Consider the following 22,861-nt stretch of genomic DNA (forward strand, 5'->3'; position numbering starts at 1 on the left):
ACATTGCCAAACAGCAAATAATCACCAGTACTTTAATATAAACTCAGGCCTATATGTTTCTAGTGTGCATCACAAGCAATGATTCCAAGTCTCTTTTGATTATGGTTTTATTTGGTGCTGGCAACAGGAGTCATGAGGAAGAGTTTAGATGACTCACCCAGGTAATGACCACATTTTTCACTTCACTTTTTTATATAGAACTAACCTGTCACCTAGCTGTGACATTATCATTTGACATTATCAAATTTATCATTGTGGTAATCCTACATCCAGTCTACTATGTGGTAGAAAACAGGTGTTACTGCATGTTGTTTTGTTGTATTTTAAAGGTTTTTTTTTTTTTAAAAGATTTTATTTATTCATGAGAGACACAAAGTGACACAGAGAGAGAGGCAGAGGAAGAAGCAGGCTCAATGTGGGGAGCCCAATGTGGAACTCGACCCCGGGACTCCAGGATCACGCCCTGAGCCGAAGGCAGACGGCACTCAACCACTGAGCTATCCAGGTGCCCCTCTTTTGTTGTGTTTTATTTTATTGTTCCTTGTAATATGAACCATGGAAGGATGGTCTATGTGTTTTTCCTTATTCCTCAAACTTTTATGATTTTCCATGGTTAGGGCAATTTACAGACAAGAGAAAAACTAAGCCATTTTATTTCAAATATATGATATCACTGTTTACAGACTCTTCTGTTTGTTCAAAGCCTTGTGAGAATCGCTAATAACAGTAATTAAATGTGTTGATTGGATATTTACCAATGTCCACTGTAATTCATTTACAGTTTGACACATTGAAGGTGCAATTTGAATCCACATTCCAGAGGGACAAGTATAAGCACCGATCTCTTTCACTTTTTTCTCATTTGCAAAACTTCCAAGTAGAGACCAGAGGGCATCATTAACACATCTGCTGTTCTGCCTTGATCATGATGGGAAATAACTTCATGTTGTAAGTCATTAGGGAAGCAGTTGCACTTAGTGGAGCTAGGAAAACATTTGTCACAGAACTTTATTTGAGGAATTAAATGTTTGGGGAATTCTCAGACTACTAAGCAAAGGCAAAGTGTAAATCCGAGGAAGAAAACTTCAGCTGATGCAAGAGAAGCAAAACAGTAACTTCTACTTTAGTCTCCCTTCTTATATGATGAAACTGTTTACAAAGCTGGTATCATGAGCAAAGAAACAGAGTCAGCTATCTGGAAGATTTTAGAAGTCTCAGAAAAGTCATCCAACTAACATCACAACTTAGTCCTGAGTTGGCTGAAACAAGAGACTTCTTAACCAGATACTTATTTTCTCTGTCCCTTGAGTAATTTCAGATTTTAAGCTTATAGGTGAGTAAGACAGGTGGAATAAATTAAGATCTGTGGCAAAAGGGGGAATAAGACGGGAAAAGGCCAATTTTTGTCTTAGCAAGAATTATTTTGCATGTGCTTGGCTGTTGCCTTTGTCATCTGTTACCACTGATTGTGGCTGTGGTTTATTAGCAGTCCTTAGGACATTTATTTCTTCAGTGATTAGAGCTGACCAGATGCCGCCCTGGTATATTTTAGGCCTACCATAAGATCTTGTTGCCAAAAACACCTTTCTTGCCATTAGAGTTAGTAACAGGGTAGAAGAGTGGATTTGGGAATTTCATAAAAATTCAAAAAAAAATTTTTTTAAACATGGGTGGTAAATGTAAGTTTGTCAGATAGTCATTTTAAAAACCTTCTATTATTACCATATTTTCATAAAAGAAAAGGACATCTTAGTCCTGAACATTGAGCGAGGTCATGATCTTAGATAAAAGAAAATTTATTAGGGGCACCTGGATGGCTCAGTCAGTTGAGTGTCTGACTCTTGATCTCAGCTCAGGTCTTGATCTCAGGATGGTGAGATCAAACCCTGTGTTGGGCTCCATGTGGAGCCTACTTCATAAAAAAATAAAAATAAAAAAATAAAAAAAATCTATCTATTAAGTTGAATAAGTATTCCAGAATGAAAAACTCACTACCTTGTTTTTATCTTCTTTCATAATGATCTGTAAAATGTTTGTCACATCCAGCGCTAATCCACAGACTGAGAGAGTTTCAGAAACTCTGAGTTGGACTGTCAAGTCACCATTGATTTGAGAAAATGACATTAAAATGCCTAAATTTCAGGAGATAACTTGAGAAATAATCTTTTTCTTGCTAATTTAAAAACATCACATTTTAACTACTATCTTTCCTCTCTCCCTTCCCTGGACACACTTTCCTGGAGCAATCCCCCTGTATTGGGTGGGCCTTATGGCAGGTAGGTGCTGGAGATTCATGTGCCAGGGCTTCTGAGCTCCTTTATAAATGTGCTGTAGTATTTAGTATCTTCTTAAGTTTTCACCATACTATGCAAACTGAAAAATTTTGAATTCCTTTTTTCTTAAGGAGCGAAGTCAATGGTTGTCAGAAGAAATGTCCAAAGAACCTGGATTGTGGGTTGAAATTAAAGACTTCTGAGTCTCAGTCCAAACATCCCAAAAAATTCCAAGCAATTTGGGCTTCAAATGTTGGCTTAGGCAGTAGACATAAGCTAAATCTAGATATGTTTTAGTAACTTAACTCTTGGGGCACGTCGGTGGCTCTCAGGTGGTTAAGTGTCTGCTTCTGACTCAGGGTCCTGGGATAGAACCCCATGTGGGGCTCTCTGCCCAGTGGGAAGTCTGCTGCTCCCCTCCTTCTGCCACTGTCCCTGCTTGTGCTCTCTTGCTCTTTCTCTCTCAAATAAATAAATAAAATCTTTTAAAAATTAAAAAATAACTTTTAAAATCACTTCTATTCACAACAAATACACATTTATTGCCAAATTTAAACCCATATAGGCATATCAGCTTAGACTTGGCTGGGGATCAAACTGTGAATCCCTATAGTTTCCCCATTGTTAGTTCAGTGAGGCAGAAGACATCTGAGCACAATTAATAAATGCACCAGCAAGGATGTGTATAGGATATTTTGGGAGTTCAGAGAAAAACACCTACCTGATCTGGGGTGATTATAGATTCCTAGAGAAATAACCCTTAAGATGAGTCCTTTAAAATGAGTAAATGTCAGCCAGTTAAGGGAGGTGGAGTTAGGGAAGAGGCATTTCAGTATTTCAGGCATGGGGGCATATGGGAGCAAAGGCACAAAGGAAAGAAAGCACATTAACTACAAAGAGAACTGGGATTTGAACTCAGGTTTGCCTGGTTTTAAAGCCTGAGGACGTCCCTGTGTGTGGTTGCTGCAGGAACCTGCTCTACACCACTGTGCTTCTGGGCTTACAGAGTATCCGTTCAAACTCACTAGATAGGTAGATAATAGTTACTTTGCAAATAGATAGCAGTATTATATATATGCATATATAAATATATAGTTATTATATATATAAATTTTATATAAATTATTTTTTAAATAAATAAAAATTCCCACAGCCTCTCAAACATACTGTATGCCAAACACTGACACATCATAGACCAGTGACAAAAAAATGTGGCACCAGGTTAAATTTCTTTTTGTGTAGACCTTGGAATAAATCTTCTCTGTTATTCTTTTGCATAATTGTAATTTTGAAACTTATTAGGGAAGAGGATGAAATAATTCTGCATCACCTTTAAGGAAAAAAAAAAACAGTATGTAATGTTTGCCTGTATCAAATTCTCTGTGTACACGGCCTTAGCATATTCTGAATGAGCACCTCCATAGCACGTGCCAATAAAATGATAGGGAATAATACTAATAAAGTATGTTTGCTGAGTGTTTTTTTTTTATGTGCAAATCTTCATGCTAGACAGTATCTCTCATCTAATAATCAACAGTCCAATGGGATGGGTAATATTATTGCCCTTATTTTGTAGGTGAGTAAACTAAGAGAGTTTTGTTGGTTTTTTAAAAAGATTTTATTTATTTATTCATGAGAGACACAAAGAGAGAGAGAGAGGGGCAGAGACATAGGCAGAGGGAGAAGCAGGGAGCCATGCAGGGAGCCCAATGTGGGACTCGATCACGGGACCCCAGGACCACGCCCCCGGCCAAAGGCAGGTGCCAAACCGCTGAGCCACCCAGGGATTCCCCAAGGCTTAGAGTTTTTAAGCAACTTTGTCCAAACATTAGCTGATAAATATGGTGTCAGAATTTAAATCCATGGTGTCTGGTCTAAGCTTTCCCTCTTCACCACAGATCATTTTCTTGACATAGGACCTGAGCATCCACATTACTTTTTATATTACTGCTCCCAGTAGCAGCCAGAGTTGAGGGACACTACTTTTTTGACACACCACATTGTGAAAACATTGACCACTAAACAAATATTAGAGTTTATCTTCTATCTCAGTTCTTGTTTCTCTAACTTGTACGTTTATGAAGATGGAAGTTTGCCATTGATGACTTTAAGCTTCGAAGTCACTTAACTTGGTAAATATGCTAAGAACTTTCAATTTGTATGAGTCAAGGATTTCTCTCTCCCAGGAAAAATAAAAGACAAAAACAAATTATGGATGCTGATGTTGATATGCACAGGAGAATCAGCCTCAATCAAGTTAAAATGTTGGAGCAATATAAACGTACTCGGAGCTTAAAGACTTGAGAAAGAGGTTTTAGGGGGAGGAGGGATGTAGAAAATATAGAGTCAGGATCTTTCAAAGATAAATTTACCTACTTTGAATACTTTTTACTGCTGGCCATATACTCAATAACCTGTATTAAAACACTTTGGAAAATGCATATACACCTTATCTTAAAAAATACTTTGATTCTTACATCATCTAGATTGTTTAAGTGCAGCATTCAAAATATCTCTCTGGAGAGTTGTTTTGTTAGTACATTTTATAATCTGCTAATTTTTTTAAAAAACCCATTCTTCATATAGCGACACATTGAAGTTCAAGCTTTTGTTGATAATGTATGGTTTAAACAGAAACTGCGACTCACCAGAATCTACAATAGATTAGGGTCATATGATTTACCTAATGTTTTGGGCAAGTACTTATGACTCTCCAAAGGCTGTATTGTTTAAGAGTTCAAGAATCAAGTTTAAAATGGGGATGGAACTTCCAGTTTACTTATCTCTTAAGATGGCTTTGTAATTATTAATAATAAATTAGTTCCAACAAACTTCTTGGCTAATACACCTATTTTTGTCTCTTCCTGGCTGGTATTTTATACAAGTTCACCTCTTTGAGAGACAAGTAGAAAATGAGACTGTTTTGATTGGAAGTTGTCTGGACTTGGGGAAAGGAATGTCATGTCATTGCAATCACTTTCTTGGCATATACAGTATATCAAGTTAAGGTTCTTTCCATGGATGCAACTTAAAATTATTCTCAAAGAGAATCTACCAGAAGACTATCTGGAATAACGGAATACCTGAGATACTGGAGAATTTAGTTTGGAAATGGACAGAGTGTGAGGCAGCTCTGGAGTTTGGTAAGCAAGAACCCCAATAAAACCAAGAGCAATCTGGTCATGAGCTTACCACATGGATGGAATGGAACCCCACATGTCTTCATTGTTTTCTCTAACAATTCTGCTAAAGATCACTGTCTTTTCCCCTTTGCTAAAGATTCAAATTCTAGAGAGACTTTCTGGAAATATTAGCTTGGCTTGCCCACCTGTCTAGTTAAGGAAAAAAGCAGGGGCCTATCTTTTCACTAAAGTTCCAGCAGGCTATATCCAGTCAGAGTGGGAAATCCTAAAAGCTAACTGAATGCCAGTTGGAAAATGGACTCTGGATTACCAAAAGGCAAATATTCTTTCTGCATGAAGGAATGGAAGCTAGAGAGAAGCTGGGCGTATGGAAAGGCAAAGTGAGCTTATCTTCTTGTGCTAAGAGAGTGGGTTATGGGTATCTCTTATTGTGAGTATTAAAACCAGAGGCTGCCAAGAAAGATAGGCTATGGGGCTGTAGCACTGAGTTAAAAAAGGTAGAATTATCTGAATCAGGAATTTGTCCCAAGAAAAATGTGGAATCAGTAGTAAAATCTGAATAATAATTTAAAATAGTTGTAAAACAAGGATGATTATTATCACCAACATCAGTATTACTCTAGCAATTCTGACTCATGAAGTATAGCAAAAAATGTAAATAAGAATCATAACTTTGGAAGGGAGATAAAACTTAACATTGTTTGAGGATAATATGACTACATAGAATGAAAGCCCAAACAAATCAACTCAAAACCAAAATAAATTTTACTGTGTGACAGCAATAATGGTTACATAGAAAATATAAGGACTTTTAAAAGATTTATTCACAATAGGCAAAACACGCACACACACAGAAGTACAGAACTTGTAGAAATAATTTGAAGAGGAATGTGTGGCAGCAAATGACGAACACCACATAAACTTGCTGTAAGGTACAGAACATTGTCTAAATTCTTTTGTTTTCTCATTTAAAATCTGACAATATGATCTCACAGGTGAAAAAAAGTCAAGGTCATGTTTGACATAGGAGTAATTAGCGACAATTTGTCTTACCATATATTAAATGAAAAGGTAAATGTACCCGAACAAAAATCTAATCAGATCAATAAGGCATAGTACGTAGTTCTGAAACAGACTATGATAGGTGGAGGGATTTAACATATCCAACAACTTGGATGCAGAAAAGTGCATTGTCATTTCATGTAAAATTATCTGCCTTACCCTAACCTACTCATGAGCATAAGTCACTGTTATTAAATAACTAAATCCAAATCTCTAGGGCTACTCAACATGCAACAGACTACGAAGTCTGTATGAGAAACAGTTCAATTGTAGAATGTTTGCCCACTTCCTGTTAGGAAGTCTTATTTGAAGCCACCATTTATTCCTCTTTTTCTTTTTGTATATGCCATGTTAATAGGCATGATTATATCTCTTGTTGATCCTCCATGTTTAGCTGCATTGATGGTTGGCTGCCTCTCTTTTGGGATAGCCTAGAGCCCAACAAATGATTTTTTTTTTTTACTTCATAGAGTTTATATTTTGAGTCCTGCCATATGTGGCACAATCTTAAAATATAGTGAAATCCTTCCAGACAGTTTTATAAACTTCACTAGCAAGTAATAAATAAAAATTTGATTTAATTTCCATTATTAAAAAAAAGAAATTGAAATCTAAGGGGTCAACAATAGAGAAATGGTTTTTAAAAAATCTTTGGAAAAAAAATCTTTGGGGGCACATAGGTGACTCAGTCAGTTTACCTAAGCTCTAGTCTCAATCTGAGGGCCTTGAGTTCAAGCCCAACATTTGAAAAAAACAAAACAAAAAAAAGTTTTGTATATAAAAACAATGTAACATTATACAGTCACCAAAAAGTTATGTTTTTAAGAATTTCAAATGATATAGTCCTTTCAGGAGGTGAGCTATGAGTGATGTCTTTATTCTCATTTCATTTCTATATGTTATTTTATTTTTATTTTTTATTTTCTGAATTTTCTACAAGTATGAGAATCAAGAAAACCTATTATAAAAACATGAAAATTAATATATTTTAAAATTAGAATATATATTAATAAGAATTCATGATAAAGAGTAAATTATGTGTAAATAATTATTTAATAATATATAATGTGTACTTTCTTTGATTTTACAAAAAGACATATATATTCAAATGAATGACAAAGCCATTCTAACTTGCATTCCCAAATGCAGCCCCTGAACAACTAAGGTACCACTGTCAATTTCGTGGCAGTTCATGTAAGGCCTGGAAAATTCATGTTCATTGTAGAGCCTTAAATTTTGGGCTTACAAAGCTTCAGTGTGTATAGTAAGAATGGCAAAGATCACATTACTATGTCTCGAATAGGAAGCAAAATGTAAGAATTATATCTCACTATACATTCTTTGGCTCCAATGACTGATAAAAGACCCACAATTGGTGCATGTAGTTAATCATGTTGTGTTCATAAATACAATCACCAGTTGTTTTGCAAAACAGTAAACAGTAGATATAATAATTCTATGAATGTGATTCTAAGAATAGTTTGTGCCTACAGGAATCTTTTTGGAAAATTTTACCAAATAGAGTTATCTTCAGTGCTTTTCTGAACCAGGGATAGAAAAATGGATAAATCATTGGATTAAAAGTAGAGTTCAAATAGCCAAACCAAACCAATGCATCATTCCAAGTGGGTGGAATACTGTAGTCCAGGAAAGGATCCATGACCATGCAGACAAAGAAAGGACACTAGCAATTTAGGAAGATTCCCATCATAATCCCTAAAGTCTTTGCAGCTTTCCTTTCTTTGCTTTGTAACATTCCATTTTTCTCTTTCAGTCCAATTTGAAGTGTCTGATTTGCATCATTAATTGACCTTGCTTGTCCTTGAGCTATGAAATATATTCTGGAATAAATACACAACATAATAGATTCAGGTATATAGAAAGAAGTCATAAAGGCCAGTACCCCAGATGTTTTGCTGAAGAAGACAGAGCAACCTCCTATGCAGTGAATGTATTTGTAATACGTCTCTTCAGCTCTTTTGAAATTTAGCTCAGAAAAATCATTCCAAGTGCAAAAAGAGCAGGGACACTCCAACTAACCAAGATCATCACAAAAATAACCAAGATACTCATCTTGGCTTTGTATCTCAATGGATCACACACAGCATTGTAGCGGTCAATGAAAATGAAGGACAAGTGGAAAATGGATGCTGAGCTCAGCATAATGTCAGTGCTGGTGTGAATTTTACAGACTTCTCCAAAGTGCCAGCCATGCTCAACAGATTTGACCATGCTCTAAGGCATGACCAGGCACCCCATCAGAAAGTCTACGGTGGCCATGATGAAGGAGTCAATTAGTTGGGGTATGAAGTTGCTTGAAGTGCTATATGGAAATAATAACTATCAGATTGTCAATGAGTGTGGTCAAAATTATGAGCACCATTAAACTATACAGGAAAGCACAAACACCATTTGACCTGCTGCTTTTCACACTGGAAATACTAATTATATTGTGGCAAAAGACATCATTCCTGAGTGTTATCCACCAGTTTTCTTCTTGATGTGTTGAGGAATCTTTATTCAAAATCCATAATCAGGTTAGAGTTTCTTCTTTTATTTCATATACCTTCCCCAGAAACCCAGGAAGGGGAAAAAAAAAAAAACACAGAGAAGGAGAGAATCATTGGCAATTTGATTCCTTTCACTTCTAACACACTTACTTATTACTTCTTGCTGAAAAATCGTTATTTTAGGAAGAGTGTTTATTCCTAAGTTTACTTCACTAGTTCAGTTCAATAATTTTTTAAACATCTACCTGATGTTGGATACTGTGCTAAAAATAAAAAGCTGAATTATTAGGTTGAAATATATGAAACTGCCACTTTCTTAGGTAAGAGAAGGTCAAATGATGAATCTTTCATACGATTCAATCAATCTATGGAAATAGTCTTTGCACAAAGGAAAGTCTTGGGGGGAAGCAAGGGTAGATATAAATTGCCAGAAATTTTAGAATTAAAATATATTCAAGAGAAAAAGTGCAGTCTTTTAAATGTGCCTATTGAACACAAGTAATATCCACTAGTGCCTGCCTTTGGACTTATAATATATATTTCTTATTTTATAATTAATTATAATGGAAAGAAGCTAACATACAGAGCACTTATTCATATATTCCAGGCATTACTTCACTTAACATTTTTGCATCTATGATATAAACATTATTCCTTATAAGGAAGACATGACATGTTTTGTTAGTATAATCATACTGGCAGGATATTGAGTCTTCATTCATGGAACCATTAAAGCTAGAATATGAACTGACATCTCAATTACTAGTACAGTTTCTTTTTTACTAATCCACATTTTCTTTCCATGGCAGAAAAGAGCGATTCAGATAAAGTATTTTCAAGAACATTAAACTTTGAACTTTCATTTAAGAACATAGGATGTCTTAAAAAGTGGTACCTACTAGTGAAGTGTGATATTGTGGTCCAAATTATTAAGGATTTTAAATATACAGACCAAAGTCTGTGTAAGACATACTGTGGCACAGGTAAAAGATGGCTGAGGTAAGAATCCAGGGAAACTGAGCTTCAGTGTCATCAGTGGGCAAGGCACTGGAGCTCTTTTTTTTTTTTTTTAAGCTCTGAAACCCATTAAATTATTAATTTTTTTCATGCAATCCCAATTTTTAAAAAGATTTTATTTATTTATTTGAGAGAAAGAACACGAGCAAGCTGAGGGACAGAGAGAGAAGCAGACTCCCCACTGAGCAGGAGCTGGATGTGGGGCTCAATCCCAGGACCCTGAGATCCTGACCTGAGCTGAAACCAGATGCTTAACCAACTGAGCCATCCAGGCACCTCTCATGCAATCCTAAATTTAAAACAAAAGTAAAATCTTGTTAAAACAGAGATGGCACCTTCTCCTCCACAGGCCCATTAAGAACCCAAGGCTCCATGAGACCTGGCTTAAAAATATTCACTTTGAAAATTGGACATCCACCCGCAGAAGAATGAAACTAGACCACTCCCTTGCACCATACACAAAGAGAAACTCAAAATGGATGAAAGATCTAAATGTGAGACAAGATTCCATCAAAATCCTAGAGGAGAACACAGGCAACACCCTTTTTGAACTCGGCCACAGTAACTTCTTGCAAGATACATCCACGAAGGCAAAAGAAACAAAAGCAAAAATGAACTATTGGGACTTCATCAAGATAAGAAGCTTTTGCACAGCAAAGGATACAGTCAACAAAACTAAAAGACAACCTACAGAATGGGAGAAGATATTTGCAAATGACCTATCAGATAAAGGCCTAGATTCCAAGATCTATAAAGAACTTATTAAAATCGACAGCAAAGAAACAAACAACCCAATCATGAATTGGGCAAAAGACATGAACAGAAATTTCACCAAAGAAGACACACAGATGGCCAACGAGCACATGAGAAAATGCTCCGCATCACTTGCCATCAGGGAAATACAAATCAAAACCACAATGAGATACCACCTCACACCAGTGAGAATGGGGAAAATTAACAAGGCAGGAAACCACAAATGTTGGAGAGGATGTGGAGAAAGGGGAACCCTCTTACACTGTTGGTGGGAATGTGAACTGGTGCAACCACTCTGGAAAACTGTGTGGAGGTTCCTCAAAGAGTTAAAAATAGACCTGCCCTATGACCCAGCATTTACACTGCTGGGGATTTACCCCAAAGATACAGATGCAGTGAAACGCCAGGACACCTGCACCCCGATGTTTCTAGCAGCAATGTCCACAATAGCCAAACTGTGGAAGGAGCCTCGGTGCCCATTGAAAGATGAATGGATGAAGAAGATGTGGTTTATGTATACAATGGAATATTCCTCAGCCATTAGAAACGACAAATACCCACCATTTGCTTCAACGTGGATGGAACTGGAGGGTATTATGCTGAGTGAAGTAAGTCAGTTGGAGAAGGACAAACATTATATGTTCTCATTCATTTGGGGAATATAAAAAATAGTGAAAGGGAATAAAGGGGAAAGGAGAAAAATGAGTGGAAAATATCAGAAAGGGAGACATAACATGAGAGACTCCTGAATGGGAAACGAACTAGGGGTGGTGGAAGAGGAGGTGGGCGGGGGGTGGGGGTGACTGGGTGGTGGGCACTGAGGGGGGCACTGGATGGGATGAGCACTGGAGGTTTTTCTATATGTTGGCAAATTGAACACCAATAAAAAAATTATATAAAAAAAATATCCACTTTGGGGGCACCTGGGTGACATAGTAAGTTAAGCGTGAGCCTCTTGTTTTAACTCAGGTCAGGATCTCAGGGTCATGAGATTGAGCACTGGCCCCTGCCCCCACCCCAAGGCTCCACACTCAGTGAGGAGTCTGCTTCTCTCCCTCTCCCTCCCTTCTGCCTCTTCCTCCACTGGAGAATGCACTCTTTCTCTCTATTTCTCTCTCTAAAAATAAATAAACAAATCTTCTTTAAAAAAATCACCTTTGTTTCTATATGATTCTGTAATTCTCAACTGAATTCTGGAATTTTCAATATATTTTGAAATATAAATATACATGCACACATATATATGTATATATAAATATATATATATGTCTGTATGTATATGAAGAGAGAGGGAGAGAGAGTTTGGAGGAAGAAAGTGAATTTCTGGCAGTCAATGAGCAACCTGTCGCTATGCTGAAATGATAGAAAATAGCAACAAGTCTTAGAATATTCCAGGAGCCTGCCTTTCTTTTCATTTCCTCCCATTCCCTCTGGGCTGCCAGTTGAGATCAAGACTACATAGAAATCTAAATGTGTCCATAACCAAAACTGCAGGATAAAATATTTAGGTACTAAATATATATTTTAATGTATTTCAACACTTCTCCCCCAATCCCTTCCTGCCTTCTATTCCCAGAAGGAAACATCTTTACACCAAATGAATCTGTAAAATGTATTTCAACCAACACCCAGGCCGATTCCATGACAGAACAAAGAGCAGGCTAAAACTATATAGATTATCTGTACTAAGTAATATTTGAATTATAATTAAAATTTCACTAACAGAATAATGGATTTTCTTTTATTAAGAAATTTGAGTATGCACCCAAATAAACTTACGTTATAAATCTTCTAATTAGACTGTTTTTCTATATTCTACTTTTCCTTGTTTCTTTTATTTACGCTTTATATTAAAGGAATCAACACATTCTAAGCACTGTCTAGAAATGTTTGCTAATTATTGCCAGTCAAAATAACATTCCCACCTGTTATCATACTGAATAGGGAACCAGAGTCTAAAAAGAAGTAAAAGAAGATGGAAAAAAACTTTGTTGTTCAATTTTAGAAGACTAAATTCGTAAAAGATGGAAATATCACCTGACAACTCTGTATGCCCTGTTCATTATGCATCAAAATGTTGGTTTCCCAGATAAAAACCAAATGGCTCAGAGGCTTCCTCCTCATAGTTGTACATCCTAGTTTCAGAGAAGTAGAACCATAGGCATAGTATCTTGGAAATTATCGATAAATTAGTGACACTTCAGTAGAATAATTTTCCTACCCATCTTAAAGAATTTTACATATAATTTATGCAAATATTTATTAAGATGTTAAAATTTATCTTTAAATAGATTTAATTGTTCAAATAAATGGTGTATGATGATATTATGAGTTGAATGCTTACCTGAGAACATGACATAATATTGTTTTTGTTTCTTTTCTTCCAGTTCTAAGAATTTAGCTAGCTAGAAATTATTATTATTTTTATATACAAATAATGCCAGCAGAAACTATAATAGTAATATGGAAAGTTAATAAATCTCTTTGATTAGCTAGCTAAACAAACAGTTCTGTTTTCCCTCCTTCTGTCTCAAATATCTTTCATCTTTACTCTGAACTATTGGCCTTGCATCCTTTTTCACTGAGAAACAGACACAATCAGAAGACAATGTCCACATTACCTCCTCACCTTCCCTCCAGCCTACACCTGTTTGGATACTCAACCGTCCTTCTTATTAGCACAAATGAACTGACCATCCTCCATCACATGTGTCCCGTAAGTATCTCCTCATGCCTGTTCCAGAATATACCGTTCAATTCTTCTCTCTCCCCTGCCTCTTCAGTACTTCCCTTCTAAATAATAATATTCAAATATGTGTAGTAATATACCATAAAAAGAATGAATACATGAATACCCACAATTGTTTTTAAATCCACATCTTCTGATGATCCCCTTGTATTTCCCCTTTATGAGAAAGGAAAACAAAACAAAACTTCTTTGAAAGAGTCATTCACACTCCTTATCTTTCATTCTTCTACTAACCTTTTGAATATAATGTAACAAGACTTTTATTGTCAATGCTTCACCAAAACAGTGTTGTTGTTTTTTTTTTTTCCAGCTAAGATAGCAGAAGAGATGATTTATTGCACACGTGTCACATTCGGCCCCAAATGAAAACAGAATTAGTCCTGAAAGTCATAGATCCAGGGCAAAGGAACAAAAGGGACTATCTGGGTATGAGGAAGGTGGGTCTTTCAAAGGTGGTCATTCAGATGGCAATGAATGTTCTGGATCCACTGAATCAAATTTTAGAAAGTAGGCATGCAGACCAAAAACTGATACCAGCGTCCCTGGCCTCTGGCTTTCCTTATTTCTGCTCCTGTGGCTTCCACAGGTGTACAAGCAGTCTACTTGGATCTCTGCTCCATCTTTCTTCCTTTCCCCTTCAGCCTGCATGCGCATTCACTGCTTCCTCCACTTGGCTCTCAAGGCAGGGGCTTTCCAAGAAGGGGGCCCTAAGGCTGAAAGCTCAAATCATGTTGTCCTAGGTTACTATACCCAGTAGCAACTTCTCAGGCTTCTTCTTGCTTGACCCCCTAGATACTTCTCAAAACAATTCCTTCCCTTGCAGCTCTGAATTCAATGACTCCTTTTTACAATCCCCCTGGCCAGTTCTTCCCTCAACTCACTTGTGGTTCTCTTCTCTACTTACATCTGCTCCCTAGGTGATTCCTTACAGTCTCCTGGCTTTAAGCTAATCTATATGCTGAGGAATCTCAAATGAATATGTCCAGCCATGACCTCCCCCCTACCCTCTGGACAAACTTTTCCTGCTGTCTAGAGAATATCACCACTGTGCCTAAAGCCTCAAATCTTCTCCACAGCAGGTGTCCAGCTCCTCTTGCTTCCAACACATCTAAAAAATGGCAACCCTGGGACGCCTGGGTGGCTCAGCGGTTGAGTGTCTGCTTTTGGCTCAGGGTGTGAGCCCCATGTCCTGGGATTGAGTCCCACATCGGGCTCCCCCCAGGAGCCTGCTTCTCCCACTGCCTGTGCCTCTGCCTCTCTTTCTGTGTCTCAAATAAATAAGTAAATAAAGCAACTCCATTCTTGAAAAATCCTCAGTCCAAAACCTTGAAGTAATTATTGGCTACTCTCATACTCAATAATATAACCAATCCATCAGTATCTTGACACTTCATTGGAATTATGTCCATATTTGGACCAGTGTTCACGGTCCAAGCTACCAACCACTATCAAGTTAGTAGCCTCCCAACTGGTTTCCCTGCTGCTTTTCTCCCCCTTTCCTTTCTAATTTAATTCTAGATTGATTTGAGTACATAGCTTCAAAGCCAAGGAATGAATTGGTTCCCTCCTCCCCATTCTTTCATAAAAAGTAAAGAAGATGGATGATTTCTGTGGATAGTGTGGAAAGTGTGTTCAACAGCTGATGTTAAGCAAAGGAGAAATTCATTCTGTTTGCCATCAGTTGTAATAATAGGTTATAAAGTTAAAGGAAGGGAGGCCCACAGGAACCCCTGAAAAGGTAATCATAGAGTACAGAGCAGAGTCATAGCTTTTTTTTTTTTTAAGGAAGAATTGCCTTCTATTGATACCTCATTTTCAAATTACTGATACAAACTTACCAGAGAATAATTATGTATTTTGCCCAACGTCAATCTGCAAAAAGTATCCAAACATAGATACATTTCTTGTTCAATCTCCAAAAATAAATAAAAGCTTTCTATCTGAAAGCATTTACATTCCTAGCTCTCTAAACACTCAGAAACAAAGTACAAAAAATAATCTCTCGGCTTCTGAGGAGTCCACTTAGTTACACGAAGTATTTTCTTTCACAACATTTTTTCAGACTCAAAAAATACTTCCTAAGAACATGAGGATCTTCATTTCAATCCCTTCAGTCCGTTTCCAATGGCAACACTGCAGAATTCTTGGCTACAGGAAGTCGTGTTAGTTGACTCTAGAATTTCTCAATCTTTAGGACTCGGGCGTGGTCTGTTCTATACACCAAACAAACTAAATCACCTTTTACTTTAATGCACGAACTCACATCAGAATGCCAGTTTTTGAGACCCACACGTGGCTTCCTAGGGCCGGGGAGGCAGCTTCTGAGCTGCGCCGCTGCAGTGCTCGCAGGTCGGGACTGCAGCTTCCTGCGCCGGGGCTGGAGCTCCAAGGAGGCGAGGCCAGGCCAGGGCACCGCGCCCCGCTCCGCCCGGCCCACCTCCCCGGTCACGGCTTTTAAACCACCAGGCAGCAGTCACTGGTGTCCAGGGGAACAGAACTAGGGACACGCAGAAGTCATACAAGTCTAGATGAAAGCTTTCTCAGCATGTCAAAACCCTACCGAAGACAGTCACCTGAGGTCCAAAGTACATTTAGGAAGACATGGAGATCTTCTGCCCTCTCCCCCAAGGAAACTAGCAGTTATCCAAGGACAACAACAGTAAAGTAGCCTGGAGTTGTAACAGGGCAGAACCTTCTGGTATGTCCTAACGCAAATGCAGAAACCAGACAGAAATGCAAAAGTAGTTTCCTAGTAGATGTAGGGCGATTAAATTCCTGGGGAATTCAAGGCAAAGACCACTTATACCTTAAAGGAAACTAAGGATAAGCACTTGTCCTTGACCCAGATAGAAGCCAAAATCTCAACACCTTGTTGGCTTGTTTGGATTTATTTTTTTTTTAAGTGACTTTCTGTTTCTTCTAGATGTGACTTTAGTTAGCACATAATATAAAATGAGGGATAACCCAGGATTTTATATTTTGTTCTAGAACTTTCCATGGATATTCTGTACTCGCTTTTATACGGAAAACTCTGAAGTATATAATATCCTGACTGACTTGGGGGAGGGAATTTAAAAGCAATACGGACCTAAAATTGCAACTAAATTTTGTTTTAACCCAAATATATTGATGTTTACTACTTCTAGATAATATTCTAAACTATTGTATGGCCCTACATAAACTATTGTACTCAAACTATTGGTAAACTTTCAAAGTTTCAAATGATTCTTGACCAATATGTGACCATTTGAGCCTCATAAGAAAACATTGTCAGCTAATGCAACCAGTTGAGCTAATGAAAATTCACAAGTCTATGATGCTCAAAGGGGATAAAGGATTTAAAGTATAATAGGAAAAACCCATACAGTCTGTGTGAATCCAGTAAATAGTCCCCAAGTTTGTTTAGAGACCATAATTGCCTTCTCCCAATAGATGGGACTGGAAACCTGTTGATCTTGCATTTGGTTCCAGAATCAAGAAATCAGGATGTTATTAATCATGTCCTAAAATGGAAAGATGATTTTTAGAATAAGATCTTCTGAAAGGGTTTTCAAGGCTCCACAGAAAGCAGTGGACATAGCAAGCCTGAACTTTCTAAACTAGCAAGATCCCACCCTGGGTGAGATTGTTGCCAGAGGCTATGTGTCCCTGTCAAAGTTTCTGGAGAAACTAAAACTGTTGACGTTTGTAGGGCTAGCTCACATTCTTCTCTAATTAAAGATACCTGGTAAGTTCATGCATTTACAGCCAATACAGTCCAGAACTTAACTTTGAAATACAGTAGATACAATGTGGTAACTTCCTACAAATCCCAAACCTCAAAATAATGTACCTGCACAGGAACAAAAATAAGGCTGACCTCAGTATAAGGAGCTATGAGGAGGAAATTTTGAAATTAGAGAATTTTAAATGCGGAAATATGTACTTATAGACCGCGAAAGATGGTCTATTATATTCCAATATTCATAAAACATAGTACTCATGTATTCTTGGAAAAAGGAAAACCAAATTATTTGCAGAGAAGCATCAGGTGCTATGGAAGGCATGAGAATTAGGATCTCAAGAATTGGGAAATGAAGCCATAAAAGGACTAATAATTAGCTTTCTGCAAATCAAACAAAGGATTGAGTTTAAAATAATTTTGGCAGGGGCACCTGGGTGGCTCAGTTGGTTAAGTATCTGATTTCAGCTCAGGTCATGATCTCAGAGTTCTGGGATTGAGCCCCATGTCCATGTCAGGCTCCCCCCTCAGTGAGGAGTCACCCTCTCTGTCTCTGTCCCCCTGCTTGTGTTCTCTCTGACTCTTTCTCAAATAAATAAATAAAATCTTTAAAAGCCTATAATATAATACAAATTCTGGCAAATTTTGCTTTAAGAAAATAAAAAGCTGAACAAGGAGCCAGATGTGGGGCTGGATCCCAGGATCCTGGGATCATGACCTGAGCCAAAAGGCAGATGCTTAACCGACTGAGCCTCCCAGGCACCCCATAAAATTTGCTTTGTAATTGAAATGCAGTTGATGAAGAGATACATGTTTTAAAAGCAAGTTAGAGGTAAACTATACCATTTATAAATTGGAAACAAGCATTATAAACAGCCTTGCTGGTGAAAGAAAAGCTTCCACCCAAGAGACTTTGACAGCCTGATCTTCATGGATGCCAAAAATGTCTACAGCCCTGTCAAGAACTGTCAAAGTTCACGACTCATTTAGGAAAATAGCAGTAGTAGCACAAAGAAGGGTCAAGTCAATTAGGAATGGTGGCTACTCTAGGGGCAGAAAAGTGAGAACTTTAAACAAAATATAATAAAAAACAAGAAAAATCAAATTACAGCACAGAAAAATATTCTATAACCAAAGGAAATGATATCAGGAATTTTATAAATCCTTAAAGGATTTATAAAAGAGAATAATCACGGCTGAAGACCAAATCACTAACTTTGTGAATCAAGTGGAAGAACATCACACACACTAAGCTACAACACAAAGAAAGAGAAATTCACTATTTCTTTTTCATAAATATTGAGTGAATGCCTTCCCTCTGTCAAACACTAGGTGCTGCAATGAACAGACACATCAAAACTTCCCGTCCCTTGGGGAGCTTACATTCCAGTGGGGGTGGGGGCCACAGATGATAAATGTGATCAATAAATAAGAAGTTAGATTGCAATGTTTGCTGAGGGGAAAAATAAAGCAAAGAGAGAGCTGCAATATTTAGGGAGAGGACTGAACTTCAGGATAAGGCAGCCATGGAAAACTTAAATAAGAAACTGGCTCTGGAAGACATAGACATGGTCAGCAAGCACATGAGAAAATGCTCCGCATCACTGGCCATCAGGGAAATACAAATCAAAACCACAATGAGATACCACCTCACACCAGTGAGAATGGGGAAAATTAACAAGGCAGGAAACCACAAATGTTGGAGAGGATGTGGAGAAAGGGGAACCCTCTTACACTGTTGGTGGGAATGTGACCTGGTGCAGCCACCCTGGAAAACTGAGTGGAGGTTCCTCAAAGAGTTAAAAATAGACCTGCCCTACGACCCAGCAATTGCACTGTTAGGGATTTACCCCAAAGATTCAGATGCAATGAAACGCCGGGACACCTGCACCCCGATGTTTATAGCAGCAATGTCCACAATAGCCAAACTGTGGAAGGAGCCTCGGTGTCCATCGAAAGATGAATGGATTAAGAAGATGTGGTTTATGTATACAATGGAATATTCCTCAGCCATTAGAAACGACAAATACCCACCATTTGCTTCGACGTGGATGGAACTGGAGGGTATTATGCTGAGTGAAATAAGTCAATCCGAGAAGGACAAATATTATATGGTCTCATTCATTTGGGGAATATAAATATTAGTGAAAGGGAATAAAGAGAAAGAGAAAATGAGTGAAAATATCAGTGAGGGTGACAAAACATGAGAGACTCCTAATTCTGGGAAATGAACAAGGGGTAGTGGAAGGGGAAGTGGGCAGGGGGTTGGGGTGACTGGGTGATGGGCCCTGAGGGAGGCAGTTGGCGGGATGAGCACTGGGTGTTATGCTATATGTTGGCAAATTGAACTCCAATAAAAAAATTAAAAAGAAAAAAAGAAACTGACTCTGAATGAAATATCTGAATATGAACTCTGGAGCTAACTGCATGGATATGTGCAAAGGGGAAGAGCAATCAAGGGAAAGGATGCAGCAGCTCAAAGGCCCTGAGATGGGAACGTGCTTTAGTGTGTTGGCAAAGTTAGCAGATGTCAATGTGGTTGGAGCAGACCCAGCAAAGCAGCGAAGAAGAGATGGGGAACCTGTGGAAGCGTATAAGGCTACACTGAACAGTGCCTTACAGGTCACAGTAAGAATTTTAGCTTGATACATATAACCGGGAGAGGTTTTTATTCCAGCATCAGGAAGCTAGCAGTGAGCAAGCTAAAAAGAGAAGGTAAATAATACCATTACTTTCAAAATAATCTCAAACATGGGCCACCAGTCATGGGTGTTAGCAGCATATATATATATATATATATATATATATATATATATATATAAACACATGTCTGTTAAAACTGCCTTAATTGTTGATTGATTTGAAAGAAAAGAACTATATTAGACATCTTTACAAAGGAAATAACTAGCACTAAAAAACGCTTCAGTTTTGAAACAGGTAACTTACACCTGCCAAAGGACTATTTTGAAAAATTAGAGCATACTTAAACCCAATAACATCCTATAGATGGAAAATAAGTTAAAACAATGGTTTTCTCAAACTTTGTTTTAACCACAATAGGAAGAAATATATTTTATATCATGACTCAATATACATGTAGGTAAGCATCCATAACAGAAGCAAATATTTTCACTAAAAAATATGCTTACTTCATTCAACCCATTCTGATATTTTCTATTTTATTTCTTTTTTTAATTACTGGGATTTATATTACAATAATGTTACTAATCACAATTATAGAAGCACTGCTTTAGAGCTTAAATGGTCACATATACGTAGTCCACCAATGTTTTTAATTGTGTAAATGTAAATAAAATGTAAATAAAATATTATGTAAATAAAATTTCCAAAATGACATTCTTCCACAGGGATCCAGATCCTTCTGACAAAATGACTAGCTTAACAAGTGCAATTTCTCATCTATGTCTATTTGTTATTCTGCCACAGAAATCATAAGATCATTATGATAGACTATTACTGGTCCTAATTCTTCACTCTCCTAGCATCTACACTTGTGTCTTGTCTTCATTGAGAATGGAAGGTTCTTCCCTATCCTTCAAACTTCAGCTTTCTTTGCCACTTTACTTTTTTGGCCAAAAGAATATACACAGAAATAAAAGTGTGCCAAGTTCTAAGCCTTGTCATTAGGAGGAGTTTCATATTTGTGAATGCCTTCCATGCCCTTCCACAAGGAGACAATTCCCCAGTGAAGCCCACTCGTCCAAAAAGGATGACATGTGGACCAGATTGGGGTGTAGAGATATGCAGTATAGGGCAGAACAAGCACCCTAGCTGATTCCACAGATTCATGAACATAAGTTACTATTATTTTAAGCTATTGAGTTTTGGGGTGGTTTGTTAGACAGCATTTTCATGGCAACAAATTACTGGGTTAATTGTGTTCCTGAAAGAAGCCACTGAGATCTATTACCCAATTCTCCTGCCTTGCAGAAACACTGACACCACACATTGGGTCACCTGTGATCTAAATAGCCATTAACAAAAGCTGCCTTTGCAAAAACAAACACAAAAAAAAGCATAAAATGTAGATTACCCTTTACTAAGTGAAGTTGGCATTTTACTGGGTTAATAGAACTCCTTTTTCAGAAATTTCCAGATATTAAAGCTTGGTTCAAGGAATAACATACAAGTTCACTTTTTATAACAGTAAAAAGAAAATTTCATTCATCTATCCAAACAGGATAGTGTTTGTCTGAATCATACACACATCTGTCATTTTGTGAGTTTCTTTGTAAGCAAGCACAAGGCCTCACCTAGTGGAGTTTATTATACTCTTGGAAATCAGAGATCTCATCTGCTTTGTTCATTACTGTTTCCCCAGTTACCTGAAACCGTGCCTGCAAATCATTTGCTTAATAAATATTTGTTGGTTGAATGGTAATAAATTATAATTAAGTCAATTATTCATTTTAAAGGTTTTTCAATTAAAGTATTAAGTGAATATGGAATTCTCATAATTTCACTTGTGTTAAATATAAAACTGCTCTGCAAGTTTTCATTTCATTTTATGTCACATTCTTTATTTTAACCTGAACACTTATTTAGTTGACTGGGTGGTAAGCTTGTGGGATAAAATATAATTATGATTCTTCCTTCCAGGAATATGTAGCTAATGGTGAGTTAGATGGGCAAACGGACACAGTGTGATAGACAAAGTGCTGACTGGAAATAGAAAGGCTGAGTTATGGGAGCACATAAGAGAGATTTGGAAACCACACATGGTAGCTGGGAAAGATTGCTCACGGGAGATCACATAAAAGCTGAATCTGGAAAGGTCTCAGAGATTCACAAACAGGCTAAATTTAGAATAGAGAAATAAAACAAAAATCTATTATTTAATTTTAATAATATAATCTCATAGTGGACAATTAAAATATTTTAATTGGTAAGAATCATATTTTACATTTTTATTATCTTATTCTAGCATCATTTTTATCAACAAGTGTTTTGACTATGTGCCTTAGGCATTCAAGTTAGTTTATTTTTCCTTCTTGTTACACACACACACACACACACACACACACTTAAAAAAATAGAAACTAAGGACGCCTGGGTTGAGTGTCTGCCTTTGGCTCAGGTAGTGATCCTGGAGTTCTGGGATCGAGTCCCACGTTGGGCTCCCTGCATGGAGTTTGCTTCTCCCTCTGCCTGTGTCTCTGCCTCTCTCTCTCGCTCTGTCTCTCATGAATTAATAAATAAATAAAATCTTTAAAAAAAAAGAAACTAGTAAATGTCTTAATTTCCACTATCTAAGCCCAATGAATTACAAGTTAATTATTAGCTTTATCTCTCTTATCATATTTGCAAAGAACAAAATTGAGGTATCTTTGTATTTGGAATAACAATATCATTTTTACAAATGGCATGTTTCTGTGGGTACACTGATGTTTTCAAAATACATAGAAATATTTTTAAGGATTTTAAAGTTTATTTTAGAGAGAGAGCATGAGCAGGAGGGGCAGGGAGAGAGTCTCAAGCAGACTCCAAGCTGAGCATGGAGCTCTACATGAGGCAATTTCATGACCCTGAGATCCCGACCTGAGCCAAAACAAGAGTTGGACATTTAACTGACTGTACCACCCAAGCAACTCTCAAAATATATTTTTAAAGTT

General features: G+C 37.3%; 1 protein-coding gene across 1 annotated transcript; it reads right to left on the reverse strand.

The window, feature by feature from the left end:
• Nucleotides 1–7,607: 7,607 nt before the first annotated feature.
• On the reverse strand, nt 7,608–14,155 carry TAAR1 (trace amine associated receptor 1). The gene is given in 4 exon segments (XM_055324647.1): nt 7,608–8,473; nt 8,476–8,759; nt 8,761–8,992; nt 14,029–14,155. Coding segments are annotated over 4 exon segments (1,182 nt in total). The 3' UTR covers nt 7,608–7,934.
• Nucleotides 14,156–22,861: the final 8,706 nt, after the last annotated feature.

The sequence above is a fragment of the Nyctereutes procyonoides genome, unplaced genomic scaffold, assembly GCF_905146905.1.
Source record: "Nyctereutes procyonoides isolate TBG_1078 unplaced genomic scaffold, NYPRO_anot_genome, whole genome shotgun sequence".
Classification (NCBI taxonomy): domain Eukaryota; kingdom Metazoa; phylum Chordata; class Mammalia; order Carnivora; family Canidae; genus Nyctereutes; species Nyctereutes procyonoides.